The 25,350-nt window shown below is 43.1% G+C and overlaps 1 protein-coding gene across 1 annotated transcript in view; it reads right to left on the reverse strand.

The window, feature by feature from the left end:
• The window catches only part of LOC124802653 (ATP-binding cassette subfamily G member 4-like), a 404,387-nt gene that overhangs the window by 189,474 nt on the left and 189,563 nt on the right, over positions 1 to 25,350 (reverse strand). Inside the window, exon 2 of the mRNA XM_047263559.1 lies at positions 13,332 to 13,449. Coding sequence (XP_047119515.1) covers positions 13,332 to 13,449 — 118 coding nt within the window. The remainder of the gene's footprint in view (positions 1 to 13,331; positions 13,450 to 25,350) is intronic.

A 25,350-nucleotide genomic window follows, 5' to 3' on the forward strand; every position in this document is an offset into this window, starting at 1 on the left:
TGTGTGTGTGTGTGTGTGTGTGTGTGTGTTGTGTGTGTGTGTGAACCTAAATGCAACAGCTGGAAAAACAAATCTATTTCACATACTATAAAAGAAAAACAAAATGCGAAATGTCGAAGTCGAAAAAGATGTCCTTTCCAGGAGTTGGTATAGCCTCGATTCTATGGAGTGCAGTACAGCGGATTATACAGCCTCACTGTTACGAATTCTGCAACCCAGTTGGCACGTCTGCATAATGAGTGGACAAGAAGCAATGCTGGTCAGTTCTGTCAATTTGCGTAAAGGTTTAGGAACTTCCCTAGCTTCATCTGTTTGAATGCTGGCCTTTCGTGGTGCAGAAAGCTGAAAAACATAGTTTTCTTTAAAATTTAACAATGACAGTGAATATTAAAGAGATAGACAACTTGAAAGCAACCCAATAAATCCAACAACACTAACCCATGTAAATTTCTTGGAGCGAACCTAGTGTTGTAGATGACACGAGAGTTATGTAAGTGATTTTTTTAAAGTTCATTTCTTATATCTCCACTTTTAAGAGTGTCTTTTTTGCTTATAGGTTTTTTGGTATCCAGCAAAAGCTTCTCTGTCATTCTGACATCTTTTCTATTTCCCATCTTTAATCTTCAGTGTCAAACCTATCTTACTTCCTAACTCGTTGGACACACTTCACTTAATCCCATAATAACATCATTTCAAATCATTAACTCGAGGAAGGTGGCATACATAGTCATATGCGTAATACAAAATTATGTACTTTTCAGATATTAATGAAATATGGTTACCTTCTATCACAGTAATCTACCGTCAAATGGTTCAAATGGCTCTGAGCACTATGGGACTTAACATCTGAGGTCATCAGTCCCCTAGAACTTAGAACTACTTAAACCTAAGTAACCTAAGGATATCACACACATCCATGCCCAAGGCAGGATTCGAACCTGCGACCGTAGTGGTTCCAGACTGAAGCGTCTACCATAAAAAAAAAACGTATTGAATGGATAACTATCAATCGCTCAGAAATAAGGTATTGTGTTGCAAGTTCTTCTCTTACTAGTCATCGAAGTGCAGATGTGGAATTTCAATGAAGTCATTAAAACACAAGGCAATGTAACATTATGCACACTCTCCAAAGTCAGAATACGGGCATGCTACACCGGTTTGAGGTATGCAATATCGAAAGCCACGGTGATAACACAATATCCATCTCTCTACCACGAGCTATTCTTTTCAATTGTGTCTGAAAATACACATTTGCACCACAATGACGAGTATGTAAAAAAATGTACCACAACAAAGCAACTTCTGATTTCCGGAACCTCTATACAGAAAAGGAAAAGTCCTCACTGATTCATTGACTCTTCATCACTCATCCAAAACTGCTAAAAATAGATGAAAATATTTCGTTATATGAAAACATGTTTAAAGCGATTTTTGAAAATTTGATTTGACTTCTCAGTTAGAAATAAAGCAATAAGTTTTATGGGATGAAAGATTCTATGGAAAAATCATAATAAGCACCCAAAAGGCAGGATTAACTAAAACCTCCAAATCCAGCTACCAGAATCGCTTTTTTTCAGATGTACATTCGGAGAAGGTATTGCTTCTATGTATGGCCTTAATTAGAGTGAAAAGCTTAGAAGGTGATGCAGTTTGTGAACTAGAACAGAGAAATGTAGTTAACAGTCACCACGACAAATCTGCTTTGTGAGAATTGCATCGAAATAGAAAGGGCTCTCCAATATAGTAATTATTCAGTAGGCCTCACGTATGTTTATAAAATTAGTTGTTGTAATTAGTACCCAAACGCGAACGAACCAGCGGCCACTATGTTAGTGTGACTAAGTAGTGCATATGTTAACAACAATAGTTTCAATAAAATGTTGTGCTTTTTGTCAGTTAATAGTTTATTTAGGACTCTCGCAAGGTGTCGCTCACAATTTTATGTTACAAGGCATCATTTCTTCAGAGATCTGCGCTTCTGTAACTTTTAGATCGTTAACTTTGAACGTCGATTACACATAGGTGTAGAGTTTTGTAGATAAATGAGCGTGATAGGTGGTAGAACAGACACATCTCCGTGTTTTAAAATTATTTTCATCAGGTTTTAGCAGTTAGAGGTAGTTACTTCCATTGTAAAATGTACAATGAAAGTGTTTGCGTAACACCAGTAACTCTTCAACATAGTTAAGTGGAGAATCTTGTGTCTACGATAGGTTGGACTAAAATCGCTCAGTATGTGCTAGTCTTGTCAGCGAGTTATTCGTCTAAGATCTGAGTTTTTCTTAAAGCACTGAAGCTCCAGAAATCGTCGATGCATTGAATTTGGTAGGAAGGCGGTTGTGTAATGTCTTCGCAGTAAGTGTAATTAGGGACCAAAGGCAAACGGCAGAGAGAGGTATTTGTTTTGCAAGCCACTGTCCTTGGAGTTTTGTCGACAGGTACTTTGCTGTTCCCCCATCACGTTATTTCACGCTCCCTGCCTCCGGAAGCCACTAGGTTTGATATTTCCGGAGTTATTACTGATAACAATAGTGCTTTAAGTAAATATTCGTGTAATTTTCTTGGTGATGACGTTGTATTTGCTAAGTATGTAGCGCCTGCTACTTCTGGGACAAAACTGTAGGAAAATTTTTGCTTACTGCAAGCTTTCGCAGGTGGTTTCGCATAGCACTGCGGTCGCTCCTCTCCCTGGTATCTCATCCTTGTACAAAAATAGCTTCCATAATTACTTTAGATATGCTATCGAGTTCCACGATTAATTATTTAACTAATTTATTTATTGGTAATCAACATAACGCGGTATTTAAAACATCTGCCCCATATTCTTACAGGATAAAGTTTATCACAGGAACGTAGCTATGGCGGTAAGATCGCTAATTTCTTACATTTCCACTTCAGGCAACAGACACGGTCACGCGTTCATGTACGTCCTCGAGGAGCCAGTTGTGTAACAGTAAAGGTGAAGTACCATCGTTGACTGAGTGTGCGAGGTGGTGAACGATAAAAACGTCAGGATTACGTTCCACTACCGCGAAGTTACTACTACAAAGGAATGTCAAAATAAATGCGTATTCATGTGTCTGAAAACCGACAATATTTACAAATACAGAATGTAATATGAGAGTTAAAATTTCCATTGCAATCTACAAACGACAATGCTGAGCCATACTTGGTCACGTGATTCCGCTAGGCATCTCATCCCGATATATGGGAAGGTACAACATTATCTTCTGGATGAGACGCCAACAATGATCGAATTTTTATTTATTTCTTATTGCATAAAATTGCTCTAACTTATGTTACCTCATCTCAGAGAGGTCAGACGAGCGAAGAAAGTCTTCAGATGCGCATGCAGTAAGTTATAACTGCGGCCATGACCTGTTTCAGAGCATCCAAGGACAATGGCGCCTAGAGAAGAATGATGAAAAACTGTGGAATTGGTCCACAGAGTAAGTGTTGAGTCGGAATCTATGAAACAGTTTTCATTAATCACTTCAGGTTCTCTATAAAAAGGTAGATTTCGGTAATATTTAAATATTTGTTTCATCTTAAGAAACTGCTACTCTTTCGAAGAATTAAATGATAACGTTTGCAATTAATACCAAAATCTGGGGAAAATAATTTCTTAATAAAAAGCTGAAACGTGAAAGATCACCGTTAACTGTCTTAATAAGTGTCTTGATATGATGTTGCTAATTCTTACGGTGGAGGTTATTACAATACTAGAACATTTTTCAGGTATTCTTGGAGCGAAAAACGAGGGTAAAATCTATGGAAGAAACCTTCAGGTTTCAGTATTAGCAGCTGAATGCAATGATATGCCGCATAGCTTTAACCGAGGTTCGGGAATGGCTGGATGGGAGTGGTTCAGTCATTTTTAAGACGATTTCCTGCCTTAATGAAGAAGAAATCCCAAGGACTGTCCATAGGCAAAGCTATAGCTGTCAATAGAAGGGATATCGGGAATAGCATTAAATTACTGCGTGGAGTACTAACCAAAACAAACGTTGTTGATAAGCCAGCTCATATTGACAGTTGGGATGAAACTGTTTCAGATTAACCCACAACTGGATGTTGTCATCGCTGAAAGGCTCTCCATCATTGTATTAGATGAAAAGGGGAGAAAAATGAGATGCAATAATTGTAATCGCTTGCCGCAATGCTGAAGGAAGCTTTTACACCTCCAAACTATATTCCCTAGGGGGAAAAGCCAAGAAACCTTAATGGGACGATTCTCTTCCCAAGGGTTCAGAATTTACGTGAATGATAAATCCAGGTATGTGAACTATGACTTGTTCATGTACTGGCTGAGGGAGCAGTTTATTACACGGACATCACAAGGTAAAGTGTTACTGATTCTGCATGGCCATTTGTCTCACAACACTAATCCAGGTATGCCAGAAATGACTAGCAAAAATAATGTTATATTGATCGGTCTTCTACTCTTACTTCAGCTCATAGATCAGTGTGTCTTCATCCTCCTGAGTTACTTTATCTGCAGAACGAAGAGAACTTTGTTGCAGATTCGTTCCGGTATCAAAGTTTGAGGATTTCAGTTTGGACCTCTGTAAAACAGGCATGGCAGACAGCTGTAACTCAAGTAAATGCTCGCAGTGGGTTTGAGGCTTGTGGTGGTTCCCCGTACAATCCACAGGAAATACCGGAAGGAAAAACGTGAAGAACTGAGTCAGCATGTAGAAAAGTCAAAGCAACCTTTGCTGAAATCAAAAGCAAGTGCGGTAACATTAGGAGTACTATGGTAATTCCACTATTAAACGCAGAGGAGAGAACGGTCAGGTGGAAAGAGTACATTGAAGACTTCTACGAGAGGGAAAAATTGTCTGTTGACGTAATACGAAAAGAAAATTTGTCTCTGTGGAAGACATAGGAGATACAGTATTGGAGTTAGAATTTGGAAGTGCTCTAGAAGATATGACATCAGAAAAGGCAGATGTGATAGATAACATACCATTGGAATTCCTATTATTGAGGAAGTGGTACACAAATAACTATTCGGTATGGTGTGTAGGATCCTTCAGACTGACGACATACCCTCAGACTTTCAGGAAAATGTCATCCACACAATTCCGAAGATAGGAAGGGCAGATAGCTACGACAACCATCGCACAAACAGCTTAACAGCTCTTGCATCTAAGCTGCTCAGAAGAATAATGTACAGAAAACTTGAAAAGAAAACTGAAAATCTGTTAAATGACGATTAGTTCGGCTTTAGGGATGATAAAGGCACCACAGAGGCAGTTTTGACCCGTTTATTGATGGAAGTAAGACTTCAGAAATACTTATCTAAATAAAACCTTTTTAACATAATACGTTTGTAAAACGCACTAAAAGTATAAAATAATTTCTCCTAGTCCCATACAGATAGTCCTGGAAATGTGTGCTTCTGAATTTTTAATACCCACGAAAATATTTCCAGGATTTAAAACTAAAATGTAAAGCGCATGCGACAGATAATAGTAAAGAGGTGAATTACTCATGCATGATTTATCTGTTGCACGCATCCCACGTTTTTCGTTTTAAATTCTACAAGTATTTTCAGAGGTATTAAAAAAACTCAAGGAAAATTTTATGGTCTACCTCTATGGGATTAGGACCTATATGGGGGAAGGAGAAATTATTTTACATTTTTAGTCCGTTTTAAAAATTGTTATGTTGAATAGTTTCTGTTCAAATAATTTCTTTTATCGATTTCAAACATATTAGTGTGGTTACAGCAGAGGCATGTGGTAAACTTAAGGCCCATTTCAATGGCTCTTCACCTTGGAGAAAGCAGTACACTATTTCCTCCTATTACCTCACGGAAAGATGTCTAAGGAAAAAACTGGAATCGAACACACATAGGCACGGACTAGGAACCGTTCTTATAGAGGAAAATTCTCAAGTGGAGCAAGAAAAGAGGGTAACAGCAACGGTGCACGAAGTATCCTCCGCCATACACCAGACACGAAAGCGAGTTAATACTCTATTGTCATCGAGTTCTGAGCTATGCTACATTTTGTCTCCAGCTCATCGGGAAGTTGCTTTAGAATAAATTTCAAAATTTGTACCGAACAAACTGACAAAAAGCTACCCAGACATGTTATAACCATGACACGCTCATAGGATTTTTCGATGTAGAGAAAGTGTTCTACTATTCAAAATGGTGCAATATGATCGAAATTCTGAAAAAAACTAGGAGTACGCTACAGGCGAAGGCGAGTTGATGTACGATGACTGATTGGAAAGTGACGTCCAATTGGTCGCGAACAAGAAACCAAGGTGAAAATCAAAAATATTTTATTTACAGCAGTTAGATACACCTTTCAACTTCCCCTCTACATATTCACCGCTCCGGCTTCGGCATCTCTCGTAGTGCTGTACCAACGTGTCGATACTCTCGTCATAGAAGGCAACCGCCTATGCTTTCCGCCAGTTCTCTACGCTTGTCTACCGCTCGTTGTCTGTGCCAAAATGTTGTCTTCGTAGCCAGCGGTTCTTGTGAGCGTAGATGAAACTCAAGGGGAGTCAAATACGGGTTGTATTGTGGGTGATCGAGCGCATACCACCGGAAACGCTGTAGGAGCATCTTCACTGCCTCTGCAGAGTGCCGCCAAGAATTGTCATGAAGAAGGAAGTACATGACAATTATGTTATGTGGGCTGCATGTCAATAGGCGAAATCTCTCACCAAGCCCTCAAGCTTGGCGGGAGACACTGTTTATGTAGGCATCCTTACGTGCTCACTGTGCGCTCAGACCTGAAATGAGCAACGTGACGCAATAGACGGGAATACTAAATACACTGCCTAACACATTTGTGCAAAGCATCGGATTTCACTGAGGTTTCCACTTCGCGCCCGATCGGGCCTTACTTTCCAAATAGCCCTCGTACAACACGTACAATAACCAAAAGGGAACAATAAGAGCGTAAGACCACGAACGAAATGTTCGCGTTATGAAGGGTGCAAGGGAGGGATGCAATCTTTCGCCCCTACTGTTCAAGCCATACATCTAAGGAGCAATGACAGAAATGAAGAAGTTTTAAGGGTAAGATTGAAATTCAGAGTGAAAGGATATCAATAATAAGATTCACTTGTTGTTGTTGTTGTTGCTGTCGAATGAAAAGTCTGATGAGTACATAATATGGATTGAGAGTAAATCGAAGGAAGAAAAAACGATGGGAGGTAGCAGAAAGGTGTACAACAATAAAAGTAGCACCAGAATGGGAGATCATGGAGTACACGAAGTTAAGGAATTCTTCTGCCTAGGCAACAAAATAATTCAATTATTTTCTTGAAATATTTGTATTTCGTCCTATCTTTTATAATATTTGGTTTGTTACGCTTTATTATTTTTTCGAAAAGTTTTATACCTACTTGTTTATTCACTTTTTCTTTGTATTATATGCAAGTTTTGTTAAAATAAATGTTCTTTTTGCAGTAATTTGATTTAATCATCAATTGAAGGAGGACATAAAAAGCAAACTAGCACTGACGAAATGGGCATTCATGGTGAAGAGAAGTGAACTAATGTGAAACATGGGCCTTAACCTGAGGAAGAAATTTGTGAGAGTGTATGTTTGCAGCACTGTATTGAATGGTAGTGAAGCATGGACAATGGGAAAACCAGAACAGAAAACAGAAGGGTTTGAGGAAGAATATTGAAAATAAGTGGGACTGATTAGTAATGAGGCGGTCCTCTGCAAACTCGTCGAAGAAAGGAACATGTGGAGGATACTGAAACGAAGAAGGGGCAGAATGACAGGACATATTTTGAAACACAGGGAATAGCAGCTATGGTACTACACGAAGCTATAGAGGGCAGACACTGTAGGGAAAGACAGAGATTGGAATACATCCAAAAAATCATTGAGGAAGTGAAAAAAAAAACGGTGTTAATCTCCCCCCCCCCCAACCCCCCCCCCTCTCTCTCTCTCTCTCTCTCTCTCTCTCTCTCTCTCTCTCTCTCTCTCTCTCTCAGAGAGGATGGTTAGAAATGCCTTTCCGGCTATTTTTTTTTGGTCATCAGTCTACTGACTGGTTTGATGCGGCCCGCCACGAATTCCTTTCCTGTGCTAACCTCTTCATCTCCGAGTAGCACTTGCAACCTACGTTCTCAATTATTTGCTTGACGTATTCCAATCTCTGTCTTCCTCTACAGTTTTTGCCCTCTACAGTTCCCTCTAATACCATGGAAGTCATTCCCTCATGTCTTAGCAGATGTCCTATCATCCTGTCCCTTCTCCTTATCAGTGTTTTCCACTTATTCCTTTCCTCTCCGATTCTGCGTAGAACCTCTTCATTCCTTGCCTTATCAGTCCACCTAATTTTCAACATTCGTCTATAGCACCACATCTCAAATGCTTCGATTCTCTTCTGTTCCGGTTTTCCCACAGTCCATGTTTCACTACCATACAATGCTGCACTCCAGACGTACGTCCTCAGAAATTTCTTCCTCAAATTAAGGTCGGTATTTGATATTAGAAGACGTCTCTCGGCCAGAAATGCCTTTTTTTGCAATAGCGAGTCTGCTTTTGATTCCTCCTTGCTCCGTCCGTCATTGGTTGTTTTACTGCCTAGGTAGCAGAATTCCTTAACATCATTGACTTCGTGACCATCAATCCTGATGTTAAGTTTCTCGCTGTTCTCATTTCTACTACTTCTCATTACCTTCGTCTTTCTCCGATTTACTCTCAAACCATACTGTGTACTCATTAGACTGTTCATTCCATTCAGCAGATCATTTAATTCTTCTTCACTTTCACTCAGGATAGCAATGTCATCAGCGAATCGTATCATTGATATCCTTTCACCTTGTATTTTAATTCCACTCCTGAACCTTTCTTTTATTTCCCTCATTGCTTCCTCGATGTACAGATTGAAGAGTAGGGGCGAAAGGCTACAGCCTTGTCTTACACCCTTCTTAATACGAGCACTTCGTTCTTGATCGTCCACTCTTATTATTCCCTCTTGGTTGTTGTACATATTATAAATGACGTCCGCAGCTCGTGGTCGTGCGGTAGCGTTCTCGCTTCCCACGCCCGGGTTCCCGCGTTCGATTCCCGGCGGGGTCAGGGATTTTCTCTGCCTCGTGATGACTGGGTGTTGTGTGATGTCCTTACGTTAGTTAGGTTTAAGTTGTTCTAAGTCCTAGGGGACTGATGACCATAGATGTTAAGTCCCATAGTGCTCAGAGCCATTTGTATATGACCCGTCTCTCCCTATAGCTTACCCCTAATTTTTTCAGAATCTCGAACAGCTTGCACCATTTTTTATTGTCGAACGCTTTTTCCAGGTCGACAAACCTATGAAAGTGTCTTGATTTTTTTTAGCCTTGCCTCCATTATTAGCCGTAACGTCAGAATTGCCTCTCTCGTCCCTTTACTTTTCCTAAAGCCAAACTGATCGTCACCTAGCGCATTCTCAATTTTCTTTTCCATTCTTCTGTATATTATTCTTGTAAGCAGCTTCGATGCATGAGCTGTTAAGCAGATTGTGCGATAATTCTCGCACTTGTCAGCCCTTGCCGTCTTCGGAATTGTGTGGATGATGCTTTTCCGAAAGCCACATGGTATATCGCCAGACTCATATATTCTACAGATCAACGTGAATAGTCGTTTTGTTGCCACTTCCCCCAATGATTTTAGAAAATCTGATGGAATGTTATCTATCCCTTCTGCCTTATTTGACCGTAAGTCCTCCAAAGCTCTTTTAAATTCCGATTCTAATACTGGATCTCCTATCTCTTCTAAATCGACTCCTGTTTCTTCTTCTATCACATCAGACAAATCTTCACCCTCATAGAGGCATTCAATGTATTCTTTCCACCTATCTGCTCTCTCCTCTGCATTTAACAGTGGAATTCCCGTTGCACTCTTAATGTTACCACCGTTGCTTTTAATGTCACCAAAGGTTGTTTTGACTTTCCTGTATGCTGAGTCTGTCCTTCCGACAATCATATCTTTTTCGATGTCTTCACATTTTTCCTGCAGCCATTTCGTCTTAGCCTCCCTGCACTTCCTATTTATTTATTTCCTCAGCAACTTGTATTTCTGTATTCCTGATTTTCCCGGAACATGTTTGTACTTCCTCCTTTCATCAATCAACTGAAGTATTTCTTATGTTACCCATGGTTTCTTCGCAGCTACCTTCTTTGTACCTATGTTTTCCTTCCCAAATTCTGTGATGGCCCTTTTTAGAGATGTCCATTCCTCTTCAACTGTACTGCCTACTGCTCTATTCCTTATTGCTGTATCTATAGCGTTAGAGAACTTCAAACGTATCTCGTCATTCCTTAGTACTTCCGTATCCCACTTCTTTGCGTATTGATTCTTCCTGACTAATGTCTTGAACTTCAGCCTACTCTTCATCACTACTATATTGTGATCTGAGTCTATATCTGCTCCTGGGTACGCCTTACAATCCAGTATCTGATTTAGGAATCTCTGTCTGACCATGACGTAATCTAATCGAAATCTTCCCGTATCTCCCGGCCTTTTCCAAGTATACCTCCTCCTCTTGTGATTCTTGAACAGGGTATTCGCTATGACTAGCTGAAACTTGTTACAGAACTCGTTAATCTTTCTCCTCTTTCATTCCTTGTCCCAAGCCCATATTCTCCTGTAACCTTTTCTTCTACTCCTTCCCCTACAACTGCATTCCAGTCGCCCATGACTATTAGATTTTCGTCCCCCTTTACATACTGCATTACCCTTTCAATATCCTCATACACTTTCTCTATCTGTTCATCATCAGCTTGCGACGTCGGCATGTATACCTGAAGTATCGTTGTCGGTGTTGGTCTGATGTCGAATCTGATTAGAACAACCCAGTCACTGAACTGTTCACAGTAACATACCCTCTGCCCTACCTTCCTATTCATAACGAATCCTACACCTGTTATACCACTTTCTGCTGCTGTTGATATTACCCGATACTCATCTGACCAGAAATCCTTGTCTTCCTTCCACTTCACTTCACTGACCCCTACTATATCTAGATTGAGCCTTTGCATTTCCCGTTTCAGATTTTCTAGTTTCCCTACCACGTTCAAGCTTCTGACATTCCACTCACCGACTCGTAGAACGTTATCCTCTCGTAGATTATTCAATCTTTTTCTCATGGTAACCTCCCCCTTGGCAGTCCCCTCCCGGAGATCCGAATGGGGCACTATTCCGGAATCTTTTGCCAATGGAGAGATCATCATGACACTTCTTCAATTACAGGCCACATGTCCTGTGGATACACGTTACGTGTATTTAATTCTGAATTCTCATGTAGTTGATCATTGCTGATTCTTCCGCCTTTAGGGGCAATTTCCCACCCCTAGGACAAGAGAGTGCCCTGAACTCCTATCCGTTCCTCCGCCTTCTTTGACAAGGCCGTTGGCAGAATGAGGCTGACTTCTTATGCCGGAAGTCTTCGGCCGCCAATGCTGATTATTTATCAAAATTTAGGCAGTGGCGGGGATCGAACCCGGGACCGAAGACGTTTTGATTATGAATCAAAGACGCTAGCCCTAGACCACGGGTACCTTTTCATGCTATGCAAACTATTATTGGCAGAGATTGGAATACATCCAACAACGCGTTACTGTCTTGTTCATGTTTTGAAGCTCTATACAGTATTTCTGAAATTGTAATAATTTGTTTTTGTCTGTACATGTTCATTACATCTGCCGATTTCCGTTCCATCTCGTTAATTCCTTTGTGGCGCGTTGTATTCTTTTTTTTTTTTTTGTCTTACTGTACCTTAGCTTTGTATTGTCTGTGCAAAATTGTATGATTTGTATTGTTTTTCCAATTATACTTTCCGTTTTCTTACAGGTTTATATGACATGAAAATAGTAGTTTCCTGCTATACAAATGACATGCAAATAGTAATTTGTATAGCAGGAAACTACTATTTTCATGTCATTTAAACCTGTAAGAAAACGGAAAGTATAATTGGAAAACAATACAAAACATACAATTTTGCTCAGACAATACAAAGCTAAGGTACAGTAAGACAAAAAATACTCCGCGCCACAAAGGAATTATCGGGATGGAACGGAAATCGGCAGATGTAATGAACGTGTACAGACAAAACAAATTATTACAATTTCAGAAATACTGTATAGAGCTTCAAAACATGAACAAGTCAGTAACGCGTTGGTCTGCAACTGGGCTTTATGCAAGCAGTTATTTGGTTTGACATTGATAGAGTTGTAGCGATATCGTACCAATTCTGCCCTATTGACGAGTCAGACCATCAAAATCCAGAGACGTTTGGAGGGCCCTGTCCATAATGTTCCAGAAGCTCTCAATCTGGAAGACAAATCCGGGGCGACCTTGATGGCCAAAATAGGGATCGGCGAGCACGAAGACAAGCAGTAAAAACTTTCGTCGTGTGCAGGCGGGCATTACCTTGCTGAATGTAAAGACCAGGATGGTTTGCCATGAAGGGCAACAAAACGGGAGTGGAATGTCGTCGATGTACCGCCGCGCTGTAAGAGGGCCGCGACGACAACCAAAGGGGCCCATCACTCCTGGATGTAGGGCCACATGGCAAGCGACAGTCAGGTTGCTATCCCACTGTCGTCTGGTGCGTCCCAGCTACGTCTTCGCTTGTTATTGGGGCTCAGTTCGAAGCGAGACTTATCACTGAAGTCAATTCTACTCCAGCCGATGAGATTACAGACGAAAATAACGTTAAAGAAAAGATTATCGATAAGAGACTTCGCTCTCCTCGGCGACTAGTTAATTGGAAGCTGTCGTATGAAGTTGGCTGGAAGTAGTGTTGGTGTGTGCTTCACGTCGTATTCTGATTTTCAGACGCATTTGCATGTTGAAATTGTGATAATGCTCTACCAGATGAAGTGCCTGCAGCAAGTAATTTCACGGCACATATTTTAAAGCAAAACCTGAATCTTGTCCTGGAAGCAGAAATTACTCTAGTTCTCGAGAGAACAAAGGCGTCGAAATACATCGATTGAAAACGGTAAGTTAAATAATGAAAATGAGTAAAATTAATCATTCAATCTCTGCTCGTATTTGTTCTCAGTTGTAGAACAGATCTCGCCAACAGATGCAATTTGCGAAGTTTATTATAAAATTAATTATTGAATACGAACGTGGAGACGTTTGAAGATCTTGCAAGAGACACTGACGTCAATCCCATGTTTGTAAACCGAACAGATGGAGAGTTCAGCGAGTTGAATGAAATACAAGATTACGCGTTTGTTCTGTGCGGTTAGTGGCAGTGTTGGCACGACGTCTCTTCGTGTTCAGCTGCCCACGTGTCAGTCCTGAAGGAATTTTGAAAATAGTGTGGTAACTTGCCTTAGGGTGACGTACCTGTTGCCGGTGAGTATGTCCATGAGGGAGCTCTTGCCAGCACCGGAGGAGCCCATGATGGCGGTCAGCTGACCGCTGCGGAAGCGGCCAGTCACGCCGTGCAGGATCGTCTTCTGACCTGTGCAGAAGACACGACGGCGTCAAGGTCACCGCACTGCAGCAGTGCACGCAATAAATCATGCACGAGTGAGTCAGACATAGAATGCGTAAAAGCACAGAAGCATGCGCTAGAACAAGAGCAACAGAAGGCAGATGGAATGGCGATGAAATTGCTTAGTATCTGATATGACTTGTTCCAACTGGCTAACATCGTAGTCAGACACTGATTCCGATATCAAATGTTGGACTTTGAGGCGTACCCAGGTGCAGACATAGACTCAGATCATGATTTAGTAATGACGAGGAGAAGACTTGTGTTCAAGAGACCCGTCAGAAAGAATCAACGTGGAAGAAAATGGAATACTGAGGTACTGTGGAATGGCTATATGCTAAGTTCGCTAAGGATATGGATGCCACGATAAGGAATACCACGGTATGCAGTTCAGTTCAAGAGACGTGGACGTCAGTAAAAAGAACAACCATAGATATTGGGCAGACAAACGTAGGTACAAGGAACGTAACTTCGAAGAAACCTTGGGTGTCAGATGATGTATTTCAATTGAAAGAAAGGAGAACAGTTGTATAGATCCCTTATTAATGTAGTAAACATCTAGTGCAGGGTAGCCACGGCGAAAAGGAAGCACGAAAAATTTGAAGAAATTTCGGTGAAATAAAAAGCAAGGATGGTAGCATTATGAATGCAATGGAAATTCCTATGTTAAATGCAAAGATTGAACTGGTGTAATGAGTATATGGAAGCCCTGTATAAGGGGGTAGGCTTTGTCTATGACGTGATCGAAGAAGAAATTTGAATCGATATGGATGACGTAGGGGATCCAGTATTAGGGTCAGAATTCCAAATAAGGCAGAAACGTAGATAATATTACATCGAAATTTTGAAATCATAGAAGGAAATGGCAACAAACAACTAAAGTTAGTGTGTAGGGGCTCTATGAGACTAGCGACGCACTATCAGACTTTCGGAAAAAATATCATCCACACAATTCTGAAGATAGCATGGGCAGATAAGTGTGGTACCTATCACACAAGCAGCTTAACATCTAACCAATCCAAGTCGCTAACAAGAATAATGTGCAGAAGAATGGAAAACAAAAGTGTACATAATTTAAATGGCGATTAGTTTGACTATAAGAAAAGTTAAGGCGCCAGAGATCCAGTTCTCACGTTGCTATCAATGACGGAAGCAAGGCTTAAGAAAAAAAAACCAAGATACGCTCATCGGATTCATCGACCTAGAAAAAGCTTTCGTCAGTGTAAAATGGTGTTAGATGTTCAAAATTCTGAGAAAAATTCAAGCAAGTTATAGAGAAAGATGGGTAATCTACATTACGTACAAGAACCAGAAGGAAACAATAAGATTGTATGACTAAGAACAAAGTGCTCGGATCAAAAAGGGTTTAAGACAGGTATGAAGTGTTTCGCACTTACTGTTCAGTATGCTCATCAAAGGAGCGAAAGGATATCAATGACAAGATTGGCTGATGACATTATTACACTCAGTGAAAGTGAGGAAGAATACATAATCTGTTGAACGAAATGAACAGTGCAATGAGTACAGAATGGTGATGGAGATTAAACCGAAAAAGACACATCTTATGGGAAGGAGTGAGAAATTTAACATGAGAATTGGTGACTATGGGGTAGACGAAGGAAATTCTGCTTTTTTAAAAGTAAACCAAACTATGGCGGACGAATCCCTGAGGACGTAAAAAGCAGACTAGCACAGTAAAGAGGGCATTCATGGGCAAGACAAGTTTACTAATATGGAACATAGGCCTTAATTTGAGGAAGAAATTTCTGAGAGTGTACGTTTGGAGCACAGCATTGTATCGTAGTGAATCATGGACAGTTGGAAAACCGGAACAGAAGAATATCGAAGCATTTGAGATGTGGTCATACAGAAGAATGTTGAAAATTACATGGCCTGGTAAGATAAATGAGGTCCTCCGCGAAATAGAAAGAAATGTATGTAAAACTCTGACAAACACAAGTGACAGTATGATAGATCGATAGGCATTCCTTCGATGCATTCGAGATCATTTCTGTTCACTCAAAAAGCTATCGTCTAGAACTGGTTATTGTATGTTGACGGACACAGGCGGTGATCACACCAATGTGACTGGACCGCGTATAACAAAAGATGAGGACGCAAGCCCCAAGTATGGGAGTGCTTGTTGCTATTTTATTTTTTCCATCATTCGTCCCACTGGGTAAATGCGGCACGTCACGACCACTTCTCCCGTGCCATCCTTTGATAATGTGGAAGTCATTCGATAACGTCTTGCATCACGTCCTACTATCGTGTCTCTTCTTCAAGTCATGTTTATCTTATACTCATACCGTAGCTGTTCCTGCGGAGTACCTCAGTTCTTATCAGTACACTGAATTTTCTGCAATATTCTGTAACATTACATCCCAAACACTGATACCATTCCCGAGTTCTGGTTTACCTTACATTCCATGATCCACTTCCATACAATATTGAGCTCTTCTAGTTAACGTCAATTTTTATTTAATTTATTTTTTACATGGAAGACGCTCTTCGCATATATAATCCACGGCTTCTATTGACAGAGCTTCTTTGGTCATGACTAATTTCCTTCGAGAATACAATGTCGTTTCCAATTTTAAAGTTTATAGCTCATCTCGTTCCTGCTACTCCACATTATCACATTACCCTTTAGCCGGCCGGAGTGGCCGTGCGGTTCTAGGCGCTACAGTCTGGAGCCGAGCGACCGCTACGGTCGCAGGTTCGAATCTTGCCTCGGGCATGGATGTGTGTGATGTCCTTAGTTTAGTTAGGTTTAATTAGTTCTAAATCCTAGGCGACTGATGATCTCAGAAGTTGAGTCGCATAGTGCTCAGAGCCATTTGAACCATTTTGAACCATTATCCTTTTTTCCTCTCGATCCATATTTTGTGCTCAGAAGGCCACTCCATTTAGCGGACTTTCAATATTCCTGACTTTGACCGAGGATGGAAATGTAGTAAGTGAATCTTAGGACTGATATCCTTTCTTCCTGAATTTTAAACGTACTTTCTTTTATTCCCGTCATTGCTTCTTTAGTGTACAGGCTGAACAATAGGTGGGGAAGATTTCATCGACGATCTACGCCTTTTCTAATCCGAGTACTGTTTTCTCGATTTGTTCCGTTAGGATGTTATTAGGTGAGTTCTTAACTAATCTTAAATAATTTTTTTGGTGATGGTACTCTCCGTAAAGTTTCCTATCGCGCTGGCATCAGGTACTCCACAAACTTGAAAAAGGCGACGGTGCATGGCGTGTTTTCAGTTTCACCGTCTGTGTTACGCGTAGTGGTACTAGAGATGTAGCCTCCCTCTCAAATTTGACTTCGGACTGGTAGACAAAGTGACGGTTTACTGGACCCTCTTCCCTTCATTCGGTCATTTCCTTCCTATCATGGTGCCTAGGCATCCTCCTCCTCTTCCTCCACAGCACGTAGTGTTCTTCAGTCGTGAGCCCGCATTACCCAAACAGCACGTACTTTTTTTACCGAAAAATCTGTGGCTTTCTCTTCATCACACAATGGATCTCCCGAAAAAAGTCATGCAAGTGCTGTTTCTCTTTTGCCTTGACGGTTAATAAATTGGATATTTCAGTAGGATTTGATTAGGAATACCTGTTGCTCCACAACGGTAGCTGATTTTCACTCATCTCCCAATTCCAGGAACCGTGCCCATGTCAAATAATGGATGAAAGCGGTGATTGGTTCAAACCGAGTCACTGCAATATGTGTGGAATGTGGAAACAAACGCATCTCCACCACCCAGTGGCAAAAGTGTCCCATCTCTTTCATCACATATCTACAATATACCCTGCGACGGAGATGATATTAGACTACTCTACTTCCACATATTTCCTTTACTCTGTTGGGTCCGCAGTTTTCACGAAGTACTAAGCTGCTCTTTCTCCAACACGAAGAGATAGGGTCCTAAACAATCAAATAATCTGCATTGAGTCAGTTGTTGATGTACTATATGCACCTGAATAACGCAGCAGAATACTTGGACTGCTTTCTTCAACCAGCTCAATTTGGCTGTAAGCGTACTCTGAAGCGCCAAAGAAACTGCTGTAGGCATGCGTATTCAAATACAAAGATATGTAAACAGGCAGAAAACGGCGCTGTAGTCGGCAATGCCTATATAAGGCAACAAGTATCTGGTGCAGTTGTTAGATCGGTTAACGCTGCTACAATGACAGGTTATCAAGATTGAAGTGAGTTTGAAAGTAATGTTATAGTCGGTGCACGAGCAATGGGGCACAGCATCTCCGAGGCAGCGGTGAAGTGAGGATTTTCCCGTACGACCACTTAACAAGTATACCGTGAATATCAGGAATCCGGTAAAGCATCAGATCTCCGACATCGCTGGGACCGAAAAAGATTCTGCAAGAACGGGACCAACGACGATAGAAGAGAATCGTTCAGCGTGACCCCTCGAAGTTGAACCCTTCCGCAAATCTGCAGATTTCAGTGCTGGGCCATCAACATCACCGTGCGAACCATTCAACGAAACATCATCGATATGGGCTCCGCCCTCGTGTACCCTTGATGAGTGGATTACACAAAGCTGTATGTCTCGCCTGGACCCGTCAACACCGATATTGGGGTGTTGATGATTGGAAACATGTTTCCTGGTCGGACGAGTCTCGTTTCAAATTGTATCGAGCGAATGGACGTGCACGGGTATGGGGACAAACTCATGAATCCATGGACCCTGAATGTCAGCAGGGGACTGTTGAAGCTGGTGGAGACTCTGTCATGGTGTGAGGCGTGTGCAGTTGGACTGAAATAGGACCTCTGAAATGTCTAGATACGACTCTGACAGGTAACACGTACGCAAGCATCCTGTCTTATCATCTGCATCCATTCATGTCCACAGTGCATTCTGATGGACTTGGGCAATTTCAGCAGGTCAATGTGACATTCCATACGTCCAGAATTGCTACAGAGTGGCTCCAGGAACGCTCTTCTGAATTTACACACATCCGCTGGTCACCAAACTCCCCAGACATGAACATTATTGAGCATTTCTGGGGTGCCTTGCAACGTGCTGTTTAGAGGAGACATCCACCCCCTCGTAATCTTACGGATTTATGGACAGCCCTGCAGGATTCATGGTGTCAGTTCCCTCCAGCATTGCTTCAGACATTAGTCGAGTCCACGCATCGTCGTGTTGCGGCACTTCAGCGTGCTCGCGAGGCCCTACACGGTATTAGGCAGGTGTACCAGTTTCCTTGGCTCTTCAGTGTACATATGCACAATTTTTAGTGATAGGCAGTAGTATTATTTTAAAGCTCAAGGAACGACCAAAACTTTACTGTTGGAAGGCTGTACTGTCCAGAATAGGTACGCCGCTCAGGCAAACTCGCCTTGAGCACCCAGGCAATCATCCCACCGACGCACTGGGTTGAAGGTATCACTTTTGGAAAACACCGTATCCTGTTGCATGAAGAAGTCCGTAACTGCCTCCTGTACATCCTCGTCCGACAGGAATCATCGACCATTCAAGGTCTTTTTTAAAGAGATCGAAGACGTCACAGACAGATCGGGGCTGTAAGGCAGGTGCTCGAGTTGGCCTAACTTATGTGTAGCAAAATTTGCGGTATGGGAACGTGCGTTATCATGAAGAAGCACCACCCCTTGTCGCAGTTTTTCCAGACTCGTGGCTCTCGTCAATAATGAATTTCGTCGAGGCCCGCTAAATTCGATTATTATTGCAAACGAGATCGATGTTGTGCGTACCAAGACTGGAGAGGATTGGCACCTGGCTACTAGTAGGCTTCAGTAGATTCAGTGCTGCCTGAGCATTCAACTGTGAGAAATATTTGTTCCCGGCGGATTCTACAAAAAAAGGGGATGCTGCCAATTGGTTCAAGGAAGTGATCAAAGAAAAAAAAAAGTCAAAATCGATTCCCGACACCTGGAAGAACAGAGCAGAAAACAGAAAGGAATGAAAGCAGTTTGTGGCAGTAGCGTCTGGTCTGCCCAGGCTGTAACCGCTGGTTATGTCCATATACACTCCTGGAAATGGAAAAAAGAACACATTGACACCGGTGTGTCAGACCCACCATACTTGCTCCGGACACTGCGAGAGGGCTGTACAAGCAATGATCACACGCACGGCACAGCGGAAACACCAGGAACCGCGGTGTTGGCCGTCGAATGGCGCTAGCTGCGCAGCATTTGTGCACCGCCGCCGTCAGTGTCAGCCAGTTTGCCGTGGCATACGGAGCTCCATCGCAGTCTTTAACACTGGTAGCATGCCGCGACAGCGTGGACGTGAACCGTATGTGCAGTTGACGGACTTTGAGCGAGGGCGTATAGTGGGCATGCGGGAGGCCGGGTGGACGTACCGCCGAATTGCTCAACACGTGGGGCGTGAGGTCTCCACAGTACATCGATGTTGTCTCCAGTGGTCGGCGGAAGGGGCACGTGCCCGTCGACCTGGGACCGGACCGCAGCGACGCACGGATGCACGCCAAGACCGTAGGATCCTACGCAGTGCCGCAGGGGACCGCACCGCCACTTCCTAGCAAATTAGGGACACTGTTGCTCCTGGGGTATCGGCGAGGACCATTCGCAACCGTCTCCATGAAGCTGGGCTACGGTCCCGCACACCGTTAGGCCGTCTTCCACTCACGCCCCAACATCGTGCAGCCCGCCTCCAGTGGTGTCGCGACAGGCGTGAATGGAGGGACGAATGGAGACGTGTCGTCTTCAGCGATGAGAGTCGCTTCTGCCTTGGTGCCAATGATGGTCGTACGCGTGTTTGGCGCCGTGCAGGTGAGTGCCACAATCAGGACTGCATACGACCGAGGCACACAGGGCCAACACCCGGCATCATGGTGTGGGGAGCGATCTCCTACACTGGCCGTACACCACTGGTGATCGTCGAGGGGACACTGAATAGTGCACGGTACATCCAAACCGTCATCGAACCCATCGTTCTACCATTCCTAGACCGGCAAGGGAACTTGCTGTTCCAACAGGACAATGCACGTCCGCATGTATCCCGTGCCACCCAACGTGCTCTAGAAGGTGTAAGTCAACTACCCTGGCCTGCAAGATCTCCGGATCTGTCCCCCATTGAGCATGTTTGGGACTGGATGAAGCGTCGTCTCATGCGGTCTGCACGTCCAGCACGAACGCTGGTCCAAGTGAGGCGCCAGGTGGAAATGGCATGGCAATCCGTTCCACAGGACTACATCCAGCATCTCTACGATCGTCTCCATGGGAGAATAGCAGCCTGCATTGCTGCGAAAGGTGGATATACACTGTACTAGTGCCGACATTGTGCATGCTCTGTTGCCTGTGGTTCTGTCAGTGTGATCATGTGATGTATCTGACCCCAGGAATGTGTCAATAAAGTTTCCCCTTCCTGGGACAATGAATTCTCGGTGTTCTTATATCAATTTCCAGGAGTGTATTAACGTCTTGCTAACAAAAACAAAGTTTTGGACAGTAATTTTCATCACCCCACAGTGAGGTAGCTTCTGAATCCTTCCAAAGCTGTGTTTTTGTGGTGCCAACGAAGCGAGAAGTAAAAAAAACCTATGTTACTAAATGGCTACTTCGATGCATGGTCCGCAGTCCCTGCTAGAGGTTGCGTATCTAACGGCTTCCAGTGCACCAAAAATTTAATATTCAATATGTCATATAACTGATGACTGAAAATTTAAAAGCTATCATATTGTGACGTAGAAGATGTAATTAGATGAATGGCGAACACTAACTTCACTTAACGAAAGTTTATTCAGCACTTGCACATCCAAGAGCGCGGAGCGAGCTGTACGGCCTGAACACATACCGTATAAATACAGCTACAAAACATCCCAGTACGATGATTCTTGACATGTGTGGATCCTTCTAGAGTGTACTCGAACGGAATGTAGAAATTAAAATTGAATAGGCCAGGTGAGTTTTGAACTCACAACCCTCCATGCAACAATTTCGTGTCATAACCACTACAGCACGGTGCTACTGTGCTGATTCTGCGGCAATATTCTGCTCACTTGGAGGTACAATCTTACGTTACACGTTTCAAACATTAAGTATAAGCTCATGGCGCACAAATACCCAGCCGCTATTCATCCAGTATTTGATAATGAGAATACTTAGTAACTTCCAACAAACTTTAGCCATTATCTCAACCCTTTCGATATTTTCTTTCGCCCCTCCACACACACACACACACACACACACACACACATACACACACACACACACACACACACACAAATAATGCAAGGGAAAAGTTTATAGCTTACTACATTTTCACTGTTCATGGAAAAAGACTTCAGCATCAGCCTATTCTGTTATTTCTGTTCACAGTTTTCACATCTGATTCAGAAAGTATATTCAAAAAAGTGGTTCAAATGGCTCTGAGCACTATGGGACTTAACTGCTGTGGTCATCAGTTCCCTATAACTTAGAACTACTTTAACCTGACTAACCTATGGACATCAGACACATCCATGCCCGAGGCAGGATTCGAACCTGCGACCGTAGCGGTCGCACGGTTCCAGACCGTAGCGCCTAGAACCGCTCGCCCACCCCTGCCGACCCATAAAGTTACTCCTGTGGTACATTATCTGGTACGTTAGGTATTTAATTCTATACTAATTTCTAACATTCCACATTCACTGATCTGGTGTAGCGTAATGAAGAAAACTTCACATTTTGAATAGAGACACGACGTCTTTCTGCAAACGTTCAGCCTTCTGCTGTTTATTAACCATATTTCGTTCTTTAAAGAGGGCGCCATTGTTAGTAAATATCCGTAGTCTTCCAGAAAATCGTGAATAAACTGCCCTGAGATGTACCCTCCCATACCTCCGTGCTTCCTTAAGCTATACAAAGACACGTGCGGTAACATCTTTAAGTTACTGCCGATTTTTATGCCGCTACATATGGTTCCTATTGTAAAATCTACTATCGTGTCGGACCATCTTTTGGCCGGCCGCGGTGGTCTAGCGGTTCTAGGCGCTCAGTCCGGAGCCGCGCGACTGCTACGGTCGCATGTTCGAATCCTGCCTCGGGCATGGATGTGTGTGATGTCCATAGGTTAGTTAGGTTTAAGTAGTTCTAAGTTCTGGGGGACTGATGACCGTAGATGTTAAGTCCCATAGTGCTCAGAGCCGTTTGAACCATCTTTTGCCCGGCGCAGTGCGGCAGCTAGACGTGGCATGGACTTAAGTCGTTGGAAGTCCCCTGCAGAAGTATTGAGCTATGCTGACTGTACAGCGGTCCATAATTGCGAAACTGTTGCCGGTGCAGGATTTTGTGCACGAGCTCGTCTCTCGATTGTGTTCCATCAATGTTCGACGGGTGGTGACCATATCATTCGCTTGAATTGTCCAGAATGTCCTTCGGACAAATCGAGAACAACTGTAACCCTATGGCATGGCACACAGTCATTCACCAAAATTTCATCATTAATTGGGAACGTGAAGTTCATTAAGTAGCCGAACATAGCCATTTCCAGTCAATGATCGGTTGAGTCGGACCAGAGGATCCAGTCCATTCCATGTCAACACAGCCTACAACATTATGAAGCCACCACCAGCTTGCGTAGTGACTTGTTGACAACTTGGATCCACGGCTCCGTGGCGTCTGCTCCACACTCAAATCCTACCAGCAGCTCTTACCAACTGAAATCGTGACTCATTTGACCAGGCCAGGGTTTCCTGTCGTCCAGGGTCCAACCAATTTGGTCACGAACCCGGAAGAGGCGCTGCGAGCTATGAGTTGTTAGCAAAGGGGACAATCGCTTCGATCGTCTGCTTCCAGAGCCAACTAACGCCAAATTTCGCCTCACTGTACTAACTGATACATTTTTCGTACGTCCCACGTTAATTTCTGCGGTTATTTCACGCAGTGCTGCTTGGCCGTCAGCACTGACAACCCTACGCAAATGCTGCTGCTCTCTGTTGTTATACAGGGTGTTACAAAAACGTACGGCCAAACTTTCAGCCGGCCGCGGTGGTCTTGCGGTTCTAGGCGCGCAGTCCGGAACCGTGCAACTGCTACGGTCGCAGGTTCGAATCCTGCCTCGGGCATGGATGTGTGTGATGTCCTTAGGTTAGTTAGGTTTAAGTAGTTCTAAGTTCTAGGGGACTAATGACCACAGCAGTTGAGTCCCATAGTGCTCCGAGCCATTTGAACCATTTTTGAACCAAACTTTCGGGAAACATTCCACACACATAAAGAAAGAAAATATGTTATGTGGACATGTGTCCGGAAACGCTTACTTTCCATGTTAGAGTTCATTTTATTACTTGTCTTCAAATCACATTAATCATGGAATGGAAACACGCAGCAACAGAACGTACCAGCGTGACTTCAAACACTTTGTTACAGGAAATGTTCAAAATGTCCTCCGTTAGCGAGGATACATGCATCCACCCTCCGTTGCATGGAATCCCTGATGCGCTGATGCAGCTCTGGAGAATGGCGTATTGTATGACAGCCGTCCACAATACGAGCGCGAAGAGTCTCTACATTTGGTACCGGGGTTGCGTAGACAAGAGCTTTCAAATGCCCCCATAAATGAAAGTCAAGAGGGTTGAGGTCAGGAGAGCGTGGAGGCCATTGAATTGGTCCGCTTCTACCAATCCATCGGTCACCGAATCTGTTGTTGAGAAGCGTACGAACACTTCGACTGAAATGTGCAGGAGCTCCATCGTGCATGAACCACATGTTGTGTCGTACTTGTAAAGGCACATGTTCTAGCAGCACAGGTAGAGTATCCCGTATGAATTCGTGACAACGTGCTCCATTGAGCGTAGGTGGATGAACATGGGGCCCAATCAAGACATCACCAACAATGCCTGCCCAAACGTTCGCAGAAAATCCGTGTTGATGACGTGATTGCACAATTGAGTGCGGATTCTCGTCAGCCCACACATGTTGATTGTGAAAATTTACAATTTGATCACGTTGGAATGAAGCCTCATCCATAAAGAGAACATTTGCACTGAAATGAAGATTGACACATTGTTGGATGAACCATTCGCAGAAGTGTACCCGTGCAGGCCAATCAGTTGCTGACAGTGCCTGCACACGCTGTACATGGTATGGAAACAACTGGTTCTCCCGTAGCACTCTCCATACAGTGACATGGTCAACGTTACCTTGTACAGCAGCAACTTCTCTGACGCTGACATTAGGGTTATCGTCAACTGCACGAAGAATTGCCTCGTCCATTGCAGGTGTCCTCGTCGTTCTAGGTCTTCCCCAGTCGCGAGTCATAGGCCAAAATGTTCCGTGCTCCCTAAGACGCCGATCAATTGCTTCGAACATCTTCCTGTCAGGTCACCTTCGTTCTGGAAATCTGTCTCGATACAAACGTACCGCGCCACGGCTTTTGCCCCGTGCTAATCCATACATCAAATGAGCATCTGCCAACTCCGCATTTGTAAGCATTACACTGACTGCAAAACCACGTTCGTGATGAACACTAACCTGTTGATGCTACATACTGATGTGCTTGATGCTAGTACTGTAGAGCAATGAGTCGCATGTCAACACAAGCACCTAAGTCAACCTTAGCTTCCTTCAATTGGGCCAATTGGCAGTGAATCGAGGAAGTACAGTACATACTGATGAAACTAAAACGAGCTCTAACATGGAAATTAAGCGTTTCCGGACACATGTCCACATAACTTCTTTTCTTTATTTGTGTGTGAGGAATGTTCCCTGAAAGTTTGGCCATACCTTTTTGTAACACCCTGTACATGTGTGTATCTCTCTCTAACAGAAATGAGGGGAAGTATCGTGGCTTTACATGTTAGACAGTAACAATAGTGCATCGGGATGAAGAGGTCGGTCGACCGTGGATCTGCGGATGGGTTCGTTGTCCCAGTTTGCGGCACACG

The sequence above is a fragment of the Schistocerca piceifrons genome, chromosome 6, assembly GCF_021461385.2.
Source record: "Schistocerca piceifrons isolate TAMUIC-IGC-003096 chromosome 6, iqSchPice1.1, whole genome shotgun sequence".
Classification (NCBI taxonomy): domain Eukaryota; kingdom Metazoa; phylum Arthropoda; class Insecta; order Orthoptera; family Acrididae; genus Schistocerca; species Schistocerca piceifrons.